The sequence below is a fragment of the Ostrea edulis genome, chromosome 2 (genome assembly GCF_947568905.1).
Source record: "Ostrea edulis chromosome 2, xbOstEdul1.1, whole genome shotgun sequence".
In the NCBI taxonomy this organism is placed as follows: Eukaryota; Metazoa; Mollusca; class Bivalvia; order Ostreida; family Ostreidae; genus Ostrea; species Ostrea edulis.
In genome coordinates this window covers 85,736,956-85,756,314 of record NC_079165.1, presented here as the reverse complement: position 1 = coordinate 85,756,314, position 19,359 = coordinate 85,736,956, and the positions used below count along the sequence as shown (strand labels likewise).

Sequence of the window (19,359 nt, the reverse complement as noted above, 5' to 3'; positions counted from 1 at the left end):
TGATTTCACCCCCTTGTGATATTCCCCTATGCCGCTGATTTCACTGTCCGCCATTATATTAGCGATATTTGTTAGTCCTGTGACTTAAAAAGTGGTTCTCATTACTTTAAAGGTCGTAATTCCGGGTACCTGTAAAGTGCGAAACGAAATCTACCGAAACGAAACGAAATCTACCGAAACGAAATCTACCGAAACGAAACGAAACCCACCGAAACGAAACGAAACAGATTGTATAACCGAACTCTTTTAATTATAATAATTAAAAATGGTATCTTAGGCCCCTGTGAAAGTTACCACATATAAATGAAATTCGCCTCCCCTTTGATGTAGGCTTTCGGCTTGACTGATACAAAGTTTTAAAAGTTGGAAGGGGGAGGGGGTGAGTAAGCACAAAGTACATATCCGAAGTTGATTAAATACCATGTGCAATTAGTTTCGGATCCATAAATTTCAGAACGGAGGGTTACAATTTCAGAGATCTGGGGAAACACACTAAACGAGGGGTGGGGTCGCCGGCGTTGGATCCAGTGGCGTAGCTTCCATTGAGGCAACCGAGGCAGCTGCCTCGGTAAAAAAACAACAACACCTTTTACGTTGTTAAAATGTCGATAGCTGCGCCCCCCAGACCCCCTGCCTCGGTAATATTCGAACCCAAGCTACGCCTATGGTTGGATCCGCCTTTGGGTATAGATACATTATTTGAAGAAGTTGGTGTCTGAGAAAGTTGAAAGCAGGAAGAACTCTTAACCCCTTATTTTATCTCTAACTGCTGAGGTACGAGTGCTTTCAATAATGGAAAAACATTAAATAGCATACCATATTATATGAATGCAATTGGGTAAGATATATATACATGTATTTTTAAAAATTACTATTGATATGTAGTGAGTCTAAAGATAACTCTATATATTTAGGATGTTGCTAAGACGGGAAATTGAAAACAGGACGGAAAACGGAAATGTTTCATGCAATAATATCAGCAGGATGTGAGCATTTTGTAAAATCAAAAGGCTTATGAACAAGGGAAGCAGAAATTACAAAGAGAAAGGGGGGGGGGGACATACTCAGAATCCACCGTTTGATATACTACATACAAATACACAATATCCGCATGTATATATGGATTTGTCTTTAGAGCAAAAAATACTGAAACATGCATTATGCCCAAAGGCGGATCCAACGCCGGCGACCCCACCCTCGTTTAGTGTGTTTCCCCAGACCTCTGACCTACATGTATGAGCCTGTAACCCTCCGTTCTGAAATTTATGGACCAAAACTAATTACACATAGTATTTAATCAACTTAGGATATGTACTTTGTGCTTATTCACCCCCTTCCAACTTTTAAAACTTTGTATCAGTCAAGCCGAAAGCCTACACCAATGTGGAGGCCAATTTTATTCATATGTGGCAACTTTCACAGGGGCCTAAGATACCGTTTTTAATTATTATAATTAAAAGAGTTCGGTTATACAATATGTTTCGTTTCGTTTCGGTGGGTTTCGTTTCGGTAGGTTTCGTTTCGTTTCGCACTTTACAGGTACCCCGTAATTCCAGATAAACTGAAATACAAAAAGCAATAGGACATAAATTCTGGAGGCAAAAACGTCGTTAATTTAATTACATGTATCCTGAGGGGTTACTAATTCAGTATGTTGTTGTTTCGCTAAATAGAAGATATGTCTATCTTACGGAAGCCCATTAGTGCAAACCAAAACTAAATAAAAAGCAAAATTATTATATAAAATACGAAATTATTAAATAAAAAAACCGAAAATATTACACAAAAAACGAAAATATTAAATAAAAAACCAAAACTAAATAAAAAACGAAATTACTAAATAAAAAAACGAAATTACTCAATAAAAACCAATACTAAATAAAAAACGAAATAATTATATAAAAAACGAAATTATTGAATAAAAAACGAAATTATTAAATAAAAAACGAAATTATTAATGAATTAGAAAAGAACGTACTGTACTGATGTGAACTAATAAGTCATTAATTCTACATGACACAGCAAAGTTTTCAGCTCTTAGCATAAACAAAGGCCACCAGGTTTAGCTGGTACACATCGTATCACACCGCCGAAACTTAATTAGTGCAAAGTCAAGTGATTGTTAAGGTACGTGGCTGATGGAAGCCATATATTTTCTTACTAGATTTGTGGGGGCTAGTGTTGAAGTAATTTTGGAGAAATCCTGTAATCCGATACACGAGATCTGGAACCTTTCAGCGAATATAGTACATAAACGTGTAATGAATGGATAAGTTGGCTGTTTTGTAATGCCATTAGATTTCTGTATAGCTCCATTGGCGATGATGAAAACGCCGTAAATCAAAGATTAAGAACCATGTTTCCTTCCCTGTTAAGCTCTACTGACACACACATTGTATTCTCAAAAACTGTTCGTAATTTCTTTTTCTTTTTTTATTTAATAATTTCGTTTTTTAAATTTAATTTTTGTTTTTTTAATATATTGATTTCGTTTTTTTTTTTAAATCTAATATTTTCCTTTTTGTTTATCAATTTCGTTTTTTAAATAATTTCGTTTTTATATCTAATTATTTTGTTTTTCATTCATTAATTTCGTTTTTATTTAGTTTTGGTATAGATCTAGATATATTAATTTCGTTTTTTATGTAAGAATTTTGTTTTTTGAATTTAGTTTTTGGTTTGCACTAATGGGCTTTCGTATTATTCTGTAATTATGACTTATATAATGACTTTTTATCTCGTAATGAATTTGATGAACAATTTAGCTTGAAATAAAGATTATGTGCGACATCAGAATCATTCTCGAATGCATCAGAATATTGAATTACAGTCGGGCGCGAAATGACGAAAAATATTAATTATAGGCGCATGCGTACTTTACTTAACAACAGTCAACAGTGCGGGGTTGCATATTGCAGGCAATAATATTGATTTACAAATGAAAGTCTAATGTAAATACGTAACTTTGGAAAGGTTTTCGGTAAGATATATCATGAATATGTTATCATGAATTAGCTGTTTGACACAAACAGTGAATTATCGGTACATGAATATCCATATGTTTTAAAGTTTATCACTGTATTCAACAGGTAGGCCATAACTGTTCATTCATTAACGTTATGTCACTTATGATGTTTCGATGAACACCATTAACAGTCAATTTTCCCTGGTACCGCATGCTTATTTTGTTTTCCTCTTTCGGTTAATCATCATCTGCATCATTAAGTTAATTTTTTCCCTTTTCAGCTTCTTAAATTCATAATGTACAGCCGTGGAAACACTACAGGTCTTAGTGCTATCAGCTATGGTTCCAATTTCTCTGGTGGTTCTCAGGCAAGAAAACCTGGCCAGAAAAATAAGAGAGTTCAAGTTTGGGCCAGAGTTCGACCTACATCAGAATTTGCATATGATAATTTGGAGCTTTTGCCAGATGGAAAGGTAAAGACAAGAATTGGATTAAAGATTACTTTTTCTGTATATTAGCAGCTGTGGAAGTTTTAGCATTGTGTATAATGACTAGATAAAATTTAATTCAGTAAATGAAAATGCAGAATTAAATTTTAGAGCGTAAATGTTCATCAAAGAAAAGATTCCAAAAGAGGCGTTGTAAACAACCAGATTCTGGACTGGTCATTTCGGCTGGATGGAATTTTTCACAATGCATCTCAGGATCAAGTGTTTGAGACAGTGTCTTCTGATATCATAACTTCAGCTCTGGATGGATATAATGGTAAAACTTACTGTAGTGGTGTGTCGTATATGATGTTTTTAAATATTTCAATAGATATTGTGATTAAGGACAAATTCAGGTTTTATTTCAACCACAGACACGTGGATTTACCTCTCTATTTGTGTAAAAAGAGTGGATGATGTATAAGGATGAATAACAAATCTAAGAAATTGATGGATGAAAATTATAAGATATATGTACATGTAAACATCATATGGTAATTTTACCATAAAATCATGATGAACAATCAAATAAATAAAAAATAAATCATATATACCCCCCACCCCACCCCCCACCCCCACACTGAACTTGAACTCAATATCTGCATATTGGCACCCAACATTAATTTCATCCTCTGAGCTTAGCAGTTAGGTGATAATATTTAGAGGAATATGTTACTGATGTGTATCTACAGTCCTGTAGCTCTCCTGTTGGATATTTTGGGACGTTAAACCAATCTGACATCCCAATATAAATTACGACAAAACCGCAGCAAGCATCTGTGACAATGTGACATTGATTTAAGGTGTTTAAAGGTTTTTTTATTGATTGGTCATTGAAATCCTGTTCATGTACATTTAGATTTGGTTTTTAAAAACATAGAGGAAAAACTAGGTGTGCAACATGTAGTTGAAATTGCAAATGCTTCTCAAATGATTTCTAATTTGTAGTGGTATTCTTGAGATTCAATCCATGGAATGAGTGAGCTTTTGATAGACACTCTCATCCAGACTAGTTTTATACTCTGATGTGTAATGTTACAGGAACAATAATGGCTTATGGCCAGACACTTTATACTCTGATGACTTGTAATCTTACAGGAACAATGATGGCTTATGGTCAGACAGGAGCTGGGAAGACATTTACGATAACAGGTGCCACAGAAAGCTACAAGCAAAGAGGCCTTGTACCACGGTCACTATCTCAACTGTTTAAGGAAATCGAAGAAAGGCCAGAATATGCTATCACTGTCCGGTAAGCTTCTTTATACTGCTGTACAGTTACCGTGACTTCCACCATGTTTAAAAGATACATGTATTGCAGTAGTGTACCACAGAACAGGTGAAATCTAATGATTTGCAATGAGGTTGCTGTGGTGTATTTACTAGAGGACTTGCTCTTTTTAAGTAACATTTTGTCTGTCAATATACACCAACCTAATGACAGCTTTTTAGCCATATATACCTTCCCAAAACTAAATTCAAAAGTGCTTAGATTTAAAGGAAAACATTTTCATAACTCGCACAAAAGATTTTCTTTCTAATTCATGTGTAACACATGCATATTTTCATAATAGTGTTATCAATTCTTAACTAGAAATAAAATCAATGCTTATTCTCACTTCCACAATACTAAGTGGACGGGAGTTATGGACTCCTTTAGATAGATAAACGGTACATTGCCTGTTAACCCTCAGCTGAAGATGGTACCCATTTATCTAACTAAAGCTGGTACCCATTTACCTAACTGAAGCTGGTACCCATTTACTGCTCATCAGTGCTGGGTGGTTTGAGACAATTTGGAAAACATTCTTGTCCAAGGACACAATACACAACATTAAATGACCATGCTAACCTTTCAACAGAATCATCCTCTCTACTGAACTGGGACATTTTGGATCTATAATATCATTTATTAACTTCTATCATTTGGATATATTGGGATGCTTGTTATTCAGGGTGTCATACCTAGAGATCTACAATGAGACAATGTCAGACTTGCTGTCAACATTGCCAGAAACCTGGAAGAACAAAGAGGATGGTCAGGACCAGGCCATGGTCGTCGTGGAGAATCAGGATGGGGTGTACGTGAAGGGTCTGTCCTGTCACCTTGCTCAGTCTGAAGAGGAGGCTCTCAACCTACTGTTTGAGGTCAGGAAGATGGGGTTTTTGCTTTTTAATATCAATTCCTATTCATTAATGAGAATTTTGGCAAAATAAGAAATATGATAAGATATACATATCAAATATACATTGTACATGATGTATTGTATGTGAACTTAGTGGGATTCATATATTAGTGACTTTGATAGTGAAACAAGAGTGCTAATTTGTGGTTTAGAAATTTAAAAATCTCTATTCATCCATTACCATACAAGGAAAAAGTGTCATATATCATGGATCATGATTACATCAAACAGTGCTTTTACTCCATTGTGCCAAATTTTGAATACACAAAAATTAGTACACAAAGAATATATTACTTATTAATTTTAAGTGGCAATATCACTTCTTGATTAATCAGCACAGGTTGAAAATATCCTGGCCTCAAGACCATAGAGACTTTGAATAGACTTTAGTCAAAATTTTGATTACTTAACACAGGTGTGTAAAAACTGATGGTTTATAATATAAATACAAACATACACTGAAAAATTTGATTTGTTTATGAAATTTATTCAAAGGATTTTGAATTTAGACTTCAATCTATTTTCAGTTTATGGTCTTTAAAAGTGCAGGGATATTATATGAGAAATTGAAGAATATGTGATAGTTTTGCTTTAAAGTGATCAATTTGTGTTTTGTAGGGAGAGACAAATCGGGCCATTGCTGCACATTCACTCAACAAACAGTCCTCCAGATCGCACTGTATTTTCACAGTGTATTTAGAGGTACGTTCATTTAAATCTTCTTTTAAAAAAATTGACAGAATGAAATAACTTATATACATTCTAAAAGTAATCTTTTCTGGCAATTCACAGAGCGGTTTTTGTTTTGTAGACAAGATCCAGGGTACAGTCCAATGCTAAATACACCATCTCTAAACTGAACTTTGTTGACCTAGCAGGATCAGAACGTCTAGGAAAAACCAAAGTAAGTTTTATGAGTTGAATTAAAACAATGTAAATCAGAATTATAAAAAAATATTACGTGGAGTAAATGATAATTGAAATGTAAATTGTACAGCTACACATTCAAAGTGTATGAAATGTCTTTGCAGTCAGAGGGCAAGACACAACAAGAGGCAATGTACATTAATAAATCGTTGACATTCTTGGAACAAGTGATCGTGGCTCTGGCTGACAGGAGGCGAGAACACATTCCCTTTAGACAGTCCAAACTAACACACTGTCTGAAAGACTCCATAGGAGGCAACTGCAATACTCTACTGGTCGCCAATGTCTGGGGGGAGGAAGCTCAGCTGGAGGAGACGGTAAGCAGGAGATATGTTAGGATACTGAAGTATTCGTTATAGATAAATTGAAGGAAATCAGTAATTGTAGTATTCATATAAATAAACTGATAGTGAAGAAAATCAGTGATTTTAGTATTCATATAATAGATAAACTGATAGTGAAGGAAATTAATAATTGTAGTATTCATATTATAAATAAACTGATAGTGAAGAAAATCAGTAATTGTAGTATTCATATTATAAATAAACTGATAGTGAAGAAAATCAGTGATTTTAGTATTCATATAATAGATAAACTGATAGTGAAGGAAATTAATAATTGTAGTATTCATATTATAAATAAACTGATAGTGAAGAAAATCAGTAATTGTAGTATTCATATTATAAATAAACTGAGAGTGAAGAAAATCAGTAATTGAAGTATTCATTATAGATAAATTGATAGTGAAGGAAATCAGTAATTGTAGTATTCATATAAATAAACTGATAGTGAAGAAAATCAGTGATTGTAGTATTCATATTATAAATAAACTGATAGTGAAGGAAATTAATAATTGTAGTATTCATATTATAAATAAACTGATAGTGAAGAAAATCAGTAATTGTAGTATTCATATTATAAATAAACTGATAGTGAAGAAAATCAGTAATTGAAGTATTCATTATAGATAAATTGATAGTGAAGGAAATCAGTAATTGTAGTATTCATATAAATAAACTGATAGTGAAGAAAATCAGTGATTGTAGTATTCATATTATAAATAAACTGATAGTGAAGAAAATCAGTAATTGTAGTATTCATATTATAAATAAACTGATAGTGAAGAAAATCAGTAATTGTAGTATTCATTATAGATAAACTGAGAGTGAAGGAAATCAGTGATTGTAGTATTCATATAAATAAACTGAGAGTGAAGAAAATCAGTAATTGTAGTATTAATTATAAATAAACTGAGAGTGAAGAAAATCAGTGATTGTAGTATTCATTATAGATAAATTGATAGTGAAGGAAATCAGTAATTGTAGTATTCATATAAATTAACTGAGAGTGAAGAAAAATAAATATTGAAGTATTCATATTATAGATAAACTGATAGTGGAGGAAATCAGTAGTTTTAGTAATCATCTTATGAATAAACTTATAGTGGAGGAAATCAGCAATGGAAGTAATTCATATTATAAAAGAAAATCAGTAACTGAAGTATTCAAATTATAAAGGAAGATATAGAAGAGAGAAGTCAATCAGTAACTGAAGTATTCAAATTATAAAGGAAGATATAGAAGAGAGAAGTCAATCAGTAACTGAAGTATTCAAATTATAAAGGAAGATATAGAAGAGAGAAGTCAATCAGTAACTGAAGTATTCAAATTATAAAGGAAGATATAGAAGAGAGAAGTCAATCAGTAACTGAAGTATTCAAATTATAAAGGAAGATATAGAAGAGAGAAGTCAATCAGTAACTGAAGTATTCAAATTGTAAAGGAAGATATAGAAGAGAAAAGCCAGATATGTACTGTATCTTGTAGATTGAGACTTCATCAACACAACCAAAGTTTTACTCGACTAAACATTCTTGGAATCTTGATTTTTATGATTTTTCCCCCAACAAAATAATGCGCAAAAATTGGACAACTACAAGTAATACCCAGTATGTGGTATTTCACTTAAGTACAAAATACAATTCAAAGCATTTTTCATCTGATATGCAGGAGAATACCTGATACGTAAAAGTTGTTTTTGCTTTTATCCTCAGATACTAGCTTAGTGTACTTTGATCCCGTCATGTAATTCCCACCTTTATGATATTGTGTTGTTTTAGGTGTCCACACTTCGCTTTGCCACCAGAATGATGTGTGTAGCAAGTGAACCAGCCAGAAATGAACTTTATGACCCCGTTGTTTTAGTGAAGAAACTGGAGAGGGAAATTCAACATTTAAAGAATGAGCTAGCTATGCATGATACTCTGGTAATTAATTAAATAGCTCTATATTGTTAGAAATCTTTCTTCACTTTGATATGTAATAAAACTATCTTGGAACTATGTGTAAATGATAATTTCATGCCTATAGAACTACAGAGTTTTTTCCTTTTTAGACAAATCGAAGCATGGTGTCATATGATCCTTTGTCAGAGCAAAAACGATACGAAATCCGACAGCAAGTTAGAAAATACTTAGATGGATCTATAGACGAAATTGATGTAAGTAAAAGGATTTAGATCCCTTTAAGTGTTTTAAACAAGAGGCCTATGGGCCATATTGTTAAGCTGAACAGTCACAATTTCCTCTGTAAAACTTTTGAAACCCTACCATGGCCCCACCCTAGACCCAAGAGAAATGATGTGAATAAACTTGAATTTATACTATATTATTCATACACAAGAGTGCTGGCCTGGAGAGAGAGAGGGGGGGGTGTCATGGTGAAATGAAATTTAATATACACTATACATGAGCCAATATTAATGGAAATATTTAAAATACAGCTAAACTTTGGTATATCAAGCATGGATATCTTGAATACCATGGATATGTCAAAGTGATTCGGAAGTGACCAACCACTTATTCTTTACGTATATTACCCTTGATATCTCGAATCCTCGGATATCTTAAAGTTTTTTCTCGGTCCCATGGAGTTTGAGGTATCGATGTTTGACTGTATTTGATCCCTTTGTGGTTCCTAAGATCAAGGATTTCAAAAAGAAATACTTCATGTAAAAGCTGAATGGCCTGCTGTTACCCTGGCCTGTGTATATATTCATGATGTAAACAAACATTTAATCTACACTTCTTGAGGGTGATTTGCATATTGATTTGACAAATTGTACTGATGTGTTAGGTTCTTCCGAAAAAGATTTTAAAAGAATTTTCATTTCTGTTTAAAACTTTAAATCTGTGATTTGGCCCAGCACTGGTGCCAGGGGTTTGTGGTTCTTTTTTCATATATTAATTTTAAGACTTTAAACTTGTATTGTTGTAGCCCTGCCCTGGTGCAAGAGAGAACATTTTTAACATCCCAACCTTCTTTATACAATTTCTTAACTATCTCCCTTTGAAAGGGGATGCATTCTTTCCTTTGAATGATAAACTTTATACATTACTCTTTGACCTGATGACGTTTTGAGCAAAGTTTGAAATTGGCCCTGGGGGACTTGAGAAAAGGTTGAAAATGTAAAATGTTAATGATAACGTACATTCATCAGATGTCCAACTTATTTTGATCAGCAAAGCTCACTTCTAAACAATGTAGTATGTATACTTCCATGTTTTTCAATTTTTATGCACTATATGTAAATTATCAGAAAATTTTGTTTCAGATTGTGAATGTAAGGCAGATTCATGGAACATTCGAAGCATTTAAGGAAATTTGCATGTAAGTATTAATTATCTATATATCCCACTCTATCTGTAAATGCATTACCATGGTTTAGCTCTCTATTTTCAACAAATTCATTTAAATGCATGTATCATTGGTTCACTTTTACCAGAAAGTCTCAAAATACTGTAATCCAACTCTTATTTGCTTGCGAGAAATTTTTGTAAGGTTCGTTGCAATAATATTTCTTGCCGCAAACCAGTCCTTTAATGTTTCTTGTATTTAAGATAATATGGGTTGCAAAAATTAGTCACTGTGAACCAATTTATGTACATGTAAATCACAAATTTAAGTCGTCACCAATAAAAATTGGTTTACATTATTGCAACTAAAAATTCTGCATTCTGTGAAGTCAGTTTGAATATTGAATGTTAATCATTTTTTCAGTCAAATGGAAGGTGACATAGAACAGAGACTGAGAGAAAAGTTCACCTTGATTGATAAATCTGACCCCGCTGCCATTGCTGCTGCACAACAGGTACTAAACAGTTCAGGCTTTAATTGCAGCACTTTTCACATTTTAATGTGTTTTTCAAGCGTTCTGCTGTAGGAACATTGGATTTATTTCAGATGAAAATATTTTGTTGTCTGATGATAATTTAGAATTTTATTTTATTTTCAGTTTGACTTGAGTTATATTTTTTTTAAAATAATTTTTATTTATTTTTTAAATAGAGTGAATACGAGGTAAATTTCCTTATACATTGGTTTCAAATTTTTTTTATTTCCCTTTTTTCTATTTTCTATTTCTCACATGCTATATCTGTAATAATCATTGTCAAAAGCACAATGTACATGTTATATACATGTATATATATTAGTTTAAAAATGTTTCTTGAAATAACGATTGCTAATAATATCACCAAGTATAGCTTTATCAATCACATTTTCTTGACATGTTTCATTAATGTTATAGTAAAATGCATATCAACTACATCAATAACTATTGCATGTTTATTTTGATTAAACAGAATAAAACTCCAATTTCAGTAGTATTGCTTCAGTCATCTTACTGCTTTGTAGACAGTGGATGGAAAGATACATGTATATTGAGGAGTTAGAAACAGACATGAACGAAATAAACCGTAAATGATCGACCACTCTTCGGTTGCATTTATATTTCATAGTTACAATTTTCATTCTTTACGTTTCTCTTGAATCACTATACAGTAAAACATGGGTACAGCAAACATGCTTATTGCGAAGTGATTTTTATTCCCCGTAGTTTTAAAACATATTATGAACTTATTGGATATATTACTTATAACAAATCAAAATGGTGCATCCCTAGCACTTCATCATAAGCTTGTCTTACTGTCTTTACATGAATACCATAAATATTTTTTGTTCAAATAAAGGTTTAATGACAATTATATTCTCTTTGGTGTAAGAATTATATAAATATCAAAAAGTTTGGGAATAATATGTTATTATTTTAATGTCTAGTATTGGGATATCTATGGATATATTCGATCTCCTTTGTGTGTGTGTGTGTGTGTGTGCGAGTGTGTCTATATCATACCTTCAGCTATCAACTCAGCACCAACATGAACACAATACCAGTGTTAACGGTAATATCATGGAATGCGTGTACATGCTCTAGTTGACTTTAATCGAGTATCTCCATTCATGCAGGCTGGAGTAAACATCACAGATGAAGGAATCTTGGTTGGAGATACAGATGGTCAAGGTTTTGGGGTGGGTGTGGCCCCAAAATCTGCAAAGGCTGATCCCTCAGCTGTCGTCCAACTCAAAAAGAAGGAAAGGGAGAAAGACAAGCGGGGCAGAGGAGGAAGGGACACCAAGAGGTAACTAATGTTGTGTATTGTCATTTACACATCAGTCATCATTACATTCACACCACCACATCAGTCATTATATTCACAGCACCACATCAGTCATTACATTCACAGCACCACATCAGTCATTACATTCACACCACCACATCAGTCATTACATTCACAGTGCATACCACCACATTACATTCACAGTGCACACCACCACATCAGTCATTACATTCACACCACCACATCAGTAATTACATTCATACCACCACATCAGTCATTACATTCACAGTGCATACCACCACATCAGTCATTACATTCACAGCACCACATCAGTCATTACATTCACACCACCGCATCAGTCATTACATTCACAGTGCATACCACCACATTACATTCACAGTGCATACCACCACATCAGTCATTACATTCACACCACCACATCAGTCATTACATTCACAGTGCACACCACCACATCAGTCATTACATTCACAGTGCACACCACCACATCAGTCATTACATTCACTCCACCACATCAATCATTACATTCACACCACCACATCAGTCATTACATTCACACCACCACATCAGTCATTATTACATTCACACCACCACATCAGTCATTACATTCACATCACCACATCAGTCATTACATTCACACCACCACATCAATCATTACATTAACACCACCACATCAGTCATTACATTCACACCACCACATCAGTCATTACATTCACAGTGCTACCACCACATCAGTCATTACATTCACAGTGCACACCACCACATCAGTCATTACATTCACACCACCACATCAATCATTACATTCACACCACCACATCAGTCATTACATTCACACCACCACATCAGTCATTATTACATTCACACCACCACATCAGTCATTACATTCACACCACCACATCAGTCACTACATTCACACCACCACATCAATCATTACATTCACACCACCACATCAGTCATTACATTCACACCACCACATCAGTCATTACATTCACACCACCACATCAGTCATTACATTCACACCACCACATCAGTCATTACATTCACACCACCACATCAGTCATTACATTCACAGTGCTACCACCACATCAGTCATTACATTCACACCACCACATCAGTCATTACATTCACACCACCACATCAGTCATTACATTCACACCACCACATCAGTCATTACATTCACAGTGCATACCACCACATCAGTCATTACATTCACAGTGCATACCACCACATCAGTCATTACATTCACACCACCACATCAGTCATTACATTCACACCACCACATTAGTCATTACATTTACACCACCACATCAGTCATTACATTCACACCACCACATTAGTCATTACATTTACACCACATCAGTCATTACATTCACACCACCACATCAATCATTACATTCACACCACCACATCAGTCATTACATTCACACCACCACATTAATCATTACATTCACAGTTCATACCACCACATCAATTATTACATTCACAGTGCATACCACCACATCAGTCATTACATTCACACCACCACATCAATCATTACATTCACACCACCACATTAATCATTACATTCACAGTGCATACCACCACATCAATTATTACATTCACAGTGCACACCACCACATCAATCATTACATTCACAGTGCATACCTCCACATCAGTCATTACATTCACACCACCACATCAGTCATTACATCAGTCTTAACATTTACAATACACACACATCAGTCATTGAAGAATTGAAGCATACTTTATATTCTGTTACAGACATTTAACATGTAGTGATGAAGTTTTTATTCTGTTACAGACATTTAACGTGTAATGATGAAGTTTTTATTCTGTTACAGACATTTAATGTGTAGTGATGAAGTTTTTATTCTGTTACAGCCCTGTTGGTGGTAAGAGTGTGAGTAGTCCTTCACATAGTGCCAAGGGAGAGAGAGAAGTCAAGTCACCCCACCCGTCTGTGGATCGCCCAGACCACGAAGATGCCCCCACCCCCGTCAGTTCCACTGGTCCATCACGAGCTGACAAGCTTGCCCGTCCAAGGTAAATAGATTGTTTCAAAACGTGTGAACATTAATGCATGTATACAATGGGTTTTCCAGTATATCTAGTGAAAGACAGTTTGATGCGTACTCATCAACCTTGTGGAACTGCCTCCTGCTGGATCTTCATGTCGAAGGTCCATTAGCTGCTTTTGAAAATAAACTTAAAGCATATCTTTTTAAACTTGCATTTAATTTGTAATTTGGTATTTGCAGTTATTTCTATACAAAAAATATCTTATTTTAACCTCAGTATGTCTTTTTTAATGTATTTATTGTTCTTTGATTTAGTTTGTTTTACATGTAAAGCGCTTTAGGGTAATCGTGTTGATTAGATAAAGTGCTATATAAATGTACAATAATAGTAATAATAATCTACTCTTGCTCCATTATTTTAGCACCCCACCTAGTCGAACGGCTAAATTTGAGGAGTTTAAACAGGAGAGAGGTGTAGAAATCAATAAAATCCTTGTAGAAAACAAAGAAATCCTAGCATCCAAGAAGAAAACCTATGCAGATTTAGCCAAACAAATAAATAACTCAAAGGCGGAAATCGATATGGCACGAGATAAATTGGAGAGGCTGAAGGAAGAAAGGGAGGCAAATGGTACAAATTATTCCATTATTTTACTAACTCCTTTTGGTATACAAAGAGTAGACACAAATTATTACAAATACATGCACATGCTAAAAAGTTAATTAGAATACAAATACAGTCTACTCCTGATATATTGGAATTCAGGGGACCAACCTAAATTGTTTATATATCCAAAGTTCAATATAATAAATTGAAAAACTATATAAATAGCATTACTGGGGATTTATTTTAACTTTGATATAACAGATAGTTTGATATAAGTGACTTCAATATAGGTGGAGTAGACTTTGTACCACAATGTTGCTATTTAACTACATGTACACGACACACAAGTTGTGTTTATTGAAATGAAGCAGTTTGATTGATGTTTTAATCCCCCCTTCTGTTTTACAGGACCTCAGTACAATGAAGATGGAGATGTGATTATCAGTGAGGAAGAATTCCTCGAGATCAAGAGGCTAAGGGACCTCAAACAGCAGTATAGAAGTGGATATGATGAACTGAAAAATCTGAAAGCAGAAGTTCAGTATTGTCAGAAACTGGTGGACCAATGTCGACAGCGACTTATCAATGGTCAGTGCAACTTCTGATAAAATCATCTCTCCTGATCACACTTGTCAGTGACATCAGCACTTGGCTGAATAGGATTGCCTGAATGTGTAACTTCTTGTTTTTGCAGAATTTGACAACTGGTATGCAGAGAGTTTTCTGAACCAGACAGATGACATTTCCAGTTCTGCGGCTGGTCACGGACTGCGACCAGGGGTGATCCTCCCGTTCAATCCAAACCAAGTGGTTAGTACATCAGTTTTGGAAATTATGTCTAATGTTTCTTTACCTATATTACTCATAATCTAATTTTAGTGTTGATGATCTTTAAAGAACTACAAGAGCTCCATTTAACCCCTAAAATTAATGGTTGTGCTAAATTTGCTTGAAAATCAAGTGCGCCTTTTGCAATAATTCTAAAGCAACTCAATTGTTACCCTAGATTAGACCAAAATGACCTAGATTAGAATGAAGATTCATAATGATAACAGTTTCTCACTATTCAGATGTAAAATATCTACAGTAAAACACACTTATAGCAAAATTAATGCTGGGGACAAACGAGTTTCATTCATTAAAAACGTAATTTGTTATATCCTGTAAGTTCATAATATGTTTTATAACTTCAGTTAATTTGCTGTAAGCATGAATTCATAATAGGTATTTTCACTTCAACAATGTTTTACTGTACTATTTTGCATGCAATTTTAAGTAAAGAAAACTTGAATGTAGGCGTGAACAACGTAGTTCCACCCACCTGTGACGTCATAATTTGATTTCGCAGTCATTGATTTAACAAGATTTATGCATGACAGGAACATGCATTTTGATGGAGTCTTTTTCAATAGTTATTGTGAAAAATCTTGTTAACCATAAAATATTTCAAAAGTCTAATTTTATATGAATAATCAATTGTTTTAAAATATTGAATCCAAGGGCAATAACTCTGTTTTCATTAGATTATCTATCAAGAAACAGTTTCTTGAAATTGTTATGAATACTGTTATATCGTTTTATTCAGTTTTTGTGAAATTTTGATAATTCTGTTTAAGGAAAATTGCAATTTTCTGACACGTATATATAACAGGTATATGTGTGCTAAGATCCACAACAAACTTATTTTATCATTTTCATTTGTTTCAAGATAATTATTTGAAGAATCAACAATCAAATATAAGGTTGAACCTATAATTCTAGAAAGGTGGAATTACATTAATGCCAAAAATTTATATTATGGACAAACTTTTAGTCATACCAATTACATATATATTTCCACTAAGATATATCCTGGGCAATTTTTACTCTGTTTTCTGATGGGAAAACATTTGCAAAATTAGCATTTTAACTAAATTTGAGCAACATTTCAATGCCATGTACTCCAAATGACAGTAAATATTAGACAAATTATGTGAAACTGTATTGATCATGATTTCTTAAGTATTGAAATTCAGTTTTCCCTTAGAATGAAGAGTTTTACACCGGACAAAGAATAGCTGTTATCGTATGAATAGTCCATACCTATATGTAAAACAGTGTGTATTTCTTTGATGTAAATTAACATTTTGATTTTCATTATCAACTATAGCCTGAGGACGAGCAGGAGAAGTTTGATCGCCTCCAGATGGAGCTTCTGATGAACAACCCGGACTCAGCCGCCTACTACAACGCTCAGATGAGAACTCAGAGGCGGGTCAGTACTGGTTAAAAATAAAATGACTGCTTATATTAGTTTTATATGCATCTAGATACGATGTCTGTGGACCTCTGTTTCTGTAGACAAACAGTCAGTACTCTGAAAGTCTCAATCTTAGCATAACTGTGGACCTGTTTCTGTAGACAAACAGTCAGTATACTCTGCAAGTCTCAATCTTAGCATAACTGTGGACCTCTGTTTCTGTAGACAAACAGTAAGTACTCTGAAAGTCTCAATCTTAACATGTCTAGACCCCCGTTTCTGTAGACAAACAGCAAGTACTCTGAAAGTCTCAATCTTACCATGTCTGTGGACCTCTGTTTCTGTAGACAAACAGTAAGTACTCTGAAAGTCTCTATCTTAGCATGTCTGGACTTCTGTTTCTGTAGACAAACAGTCAGTACTCTGAAAGTCTCAATCTTAGCATGTCTGGACCTCTGTTTCTGTAAACAAACAGTAAGTACTCTGAAAGCCTCACACACTACTATGTACTAGATAATTTTGGTGTCGAGAATTTCCTTTAAAAAGTATATCACTTATATGAATAGAAATTTTGGCACTTTTATTTTTGACGACCAACATTTCCAGCATGCTAATTATCCAATATACATAGAACTTTGAAACTGTAAGATAGGGTTGATACATCGTATTGTATATTGGTCATTAACATATAGTCTACTTCACCTTTATGAGGTCACTTATATTAAACTATTTGTTATATATCGAAGTTAGAATAAATCCTCAGTACCATTATTTATATAGTTCAACATCAGTTATATTGAACTTTGGATATGATGAACAATGCAGGTTGGTCCCATGAATTTCAATATATCTGGAGTGGACTGTACAATGATCGCTGATGCCCCCCACAGGCAACACAATATGTTTCTTTGAATACTATAGTTGTTTAATGAATTTTCGATTCAATTTTTCAGAAAACGTACGAAACTGCCATGTCACAACCCCAGCCCTCTCTCCGACCTTCCCCTGGGATTCCCAAAATGACGGTCAGAAACAAACCTCCAAACATGCTTCAGGTCTCCAATTAGACAGTATTAATTTATATCGCAAAGCGCCTCTCCTGCTGTTGGAACTGGATTTATTGAAGATCTTGTTTCATTTTTTTCCTGTGAAACTTGGAATGAATATTTTTATAACACAGAACAATCAGTAGTACAATGTACTTAATCCTTTACAAATTTTATATCCTTGTTATCAAATATTAAAGTACTTAAGAATCTAAAGATTCAGACTTGTGCTATTTTTGTTAAAAATGTACATATTCAATATATCAATGTTAACTATGTCATGTTTGTATCATATGTATATATATTTATATTGCACACATTTTCTTCTGAACACTTGTTGTTAAACAGAGCTGGTGAAGATGGATATTGTAGTATGTGAAAAATGACTTCTTGCAGTTTTGTTCAATTTTTTAAATATTCAAAGTTTTCGTGACAATGTGTGTCAATGGCTTGCATTCCGTCCCTTTTGTTGTTTTATCTTTTGTAAAGTACTGTATGTGAAATGTCTACAATAAAATATTAGGATCGTAAAGTTCTAATTTATTAATTAGATCACACCTTCTGAAAAATCAACTTGTAGACCGGAGATAGAAACCAACATTCAAATTCTATCTTGTTTCTCGAGGATTTAATTCGAATGTAGCACATCAAGGATTGATTTATATGCAGTTGGATTTGTTTTGTGAATGTGTCCAATTGCATAAATTGGAAGTCCCTAAGCTATTTTTAGCTCCCTACCAGCGAATCTGGAGAGTCCATCAGTTCAATCTTTTTTTTTTAAATTCTTGATTCAAGACAAGATAATGACTTCAAAACTTATTGTCTGGTTTTCTAGAGAGAGAGAGAGAGAGAGAGAGAGAGAGAGAGAGAGAGAAACAAAAAAAATCTTCAATTAGACTTATAGAATGTGCTCTTTCATAAGAGTAATGACTCTTTGTGTACAATTTGTTTTCCTTAATTGGTTGGGAGAGGGAGATTTGAGATAGGTAGTGCTGTAGCAACATTTATATAATCTGAGTGCTTATTTGTGACAGGGTGACTTGGTTAAAGAAGTGTCACTCAAAAAAGTCACTTACAAAATACAAGTTAGCAACAATTCCTAGATAATGTTTAGCAATGCAATAATGGTGACAATGAACAGTAGTCATCTATCAATACTATGTCAGTGGGAGCCAAATATCTTCGTTATATACTGTATATACATTTAGGACAACCTTATGGCACAGAAGGAAACACAGACAAGATATATACATGTACATTTTAAAAGAATTCTACATTGCAAAGCTTTATTGCTCTCCAATGATTAGAGAAAACAGTTAATTTCTGCCAGTCTCAATAGAATTTATGTCTATCAAAATATGACTAAATTTAAAGATGCTTCAATGGGATTCAATACTTGGTCATCCA

The 19,359-nt window shown here is 33.9% G+C and overlaps 1 protein-coding gene across 2 annotated transcripts; it reads left to right on the top strand.

Annotated features, from left to right (window-relative positions):
• The first annotated feature begins 2,121 nt into the window (after nt 1–2,121).
• On the top strand, nt 2,122–18,484 carry LOC125682548 (kinesin-like protein KIF9). 2 transcript variants are annotated; one of them, XM_048923186.2, is made up of 20 exons: nt 2,122–2,980; nt 3,247–3,438; nt 3,565–3,730; nt 4,552–4,705; nt 5,409–5,601; nt 6,258–6,341; nt 6,451–6,543; nt 6,671–6,883; nt 8,686–8,832; nt 8,961–9,065; nt 10,179–10,234; nt 10,625–10,715; nt 10,913–10,924; nt 11,873–12,045; nt 13,924–14,085; nt 14,483–14,691; nt 15,076–15,255; nt 15,362–15,477; nt 16,817–16,921; nt 17,860–18,484. In XM_048923186.2, the coding sequence occupies exons 2-20, from the start codon at nt 3,262–3,264 to the stop codon at nt 17,971–17,973; spliced, it is 2,550 nt and encodes an 849-aa protein (XP_048779143.1). In that variant the 5' UTR covers nt 2,122–2,980; nt 3,247–3,261; the 3' UTR covers nt 17,974–18,484. The 2 variants fall into 2 exon arrangements, with proteins under 2 accessions (XP_048779143.1, XP_048779145.1); XM_048923188.2 differs by lacking the exon at nt 10,913–10,924 and having other exon boundaries at nt 2,123–2,980.
• Nucleotides 18,485–19,359: the final 875 nt, after the last annotated feature.

Coding starts and splice junctions, on each gene's coding strand:
- LOC125682548 (XM_048923186.2), top strand. CDS start 3,262: ATGTACAGCCGTGGAAACACTACAGGTCTTAGTGCTATCAGCTATGGT. Junction 10,235..10,624: donor GCATTTAAGGAAATTTGCAT/GTAAGTATTAAT, acceptor TCATTTTTTCAG/TCAAATGGAAGGTGACATAG. Junction 14,086..14,482: donor GACAAGCTTGCCCGTCCAAG/GTAAATAGATTG, acceptor CCATTATTTTAG/CACCCCACCTAGTCGAACGG.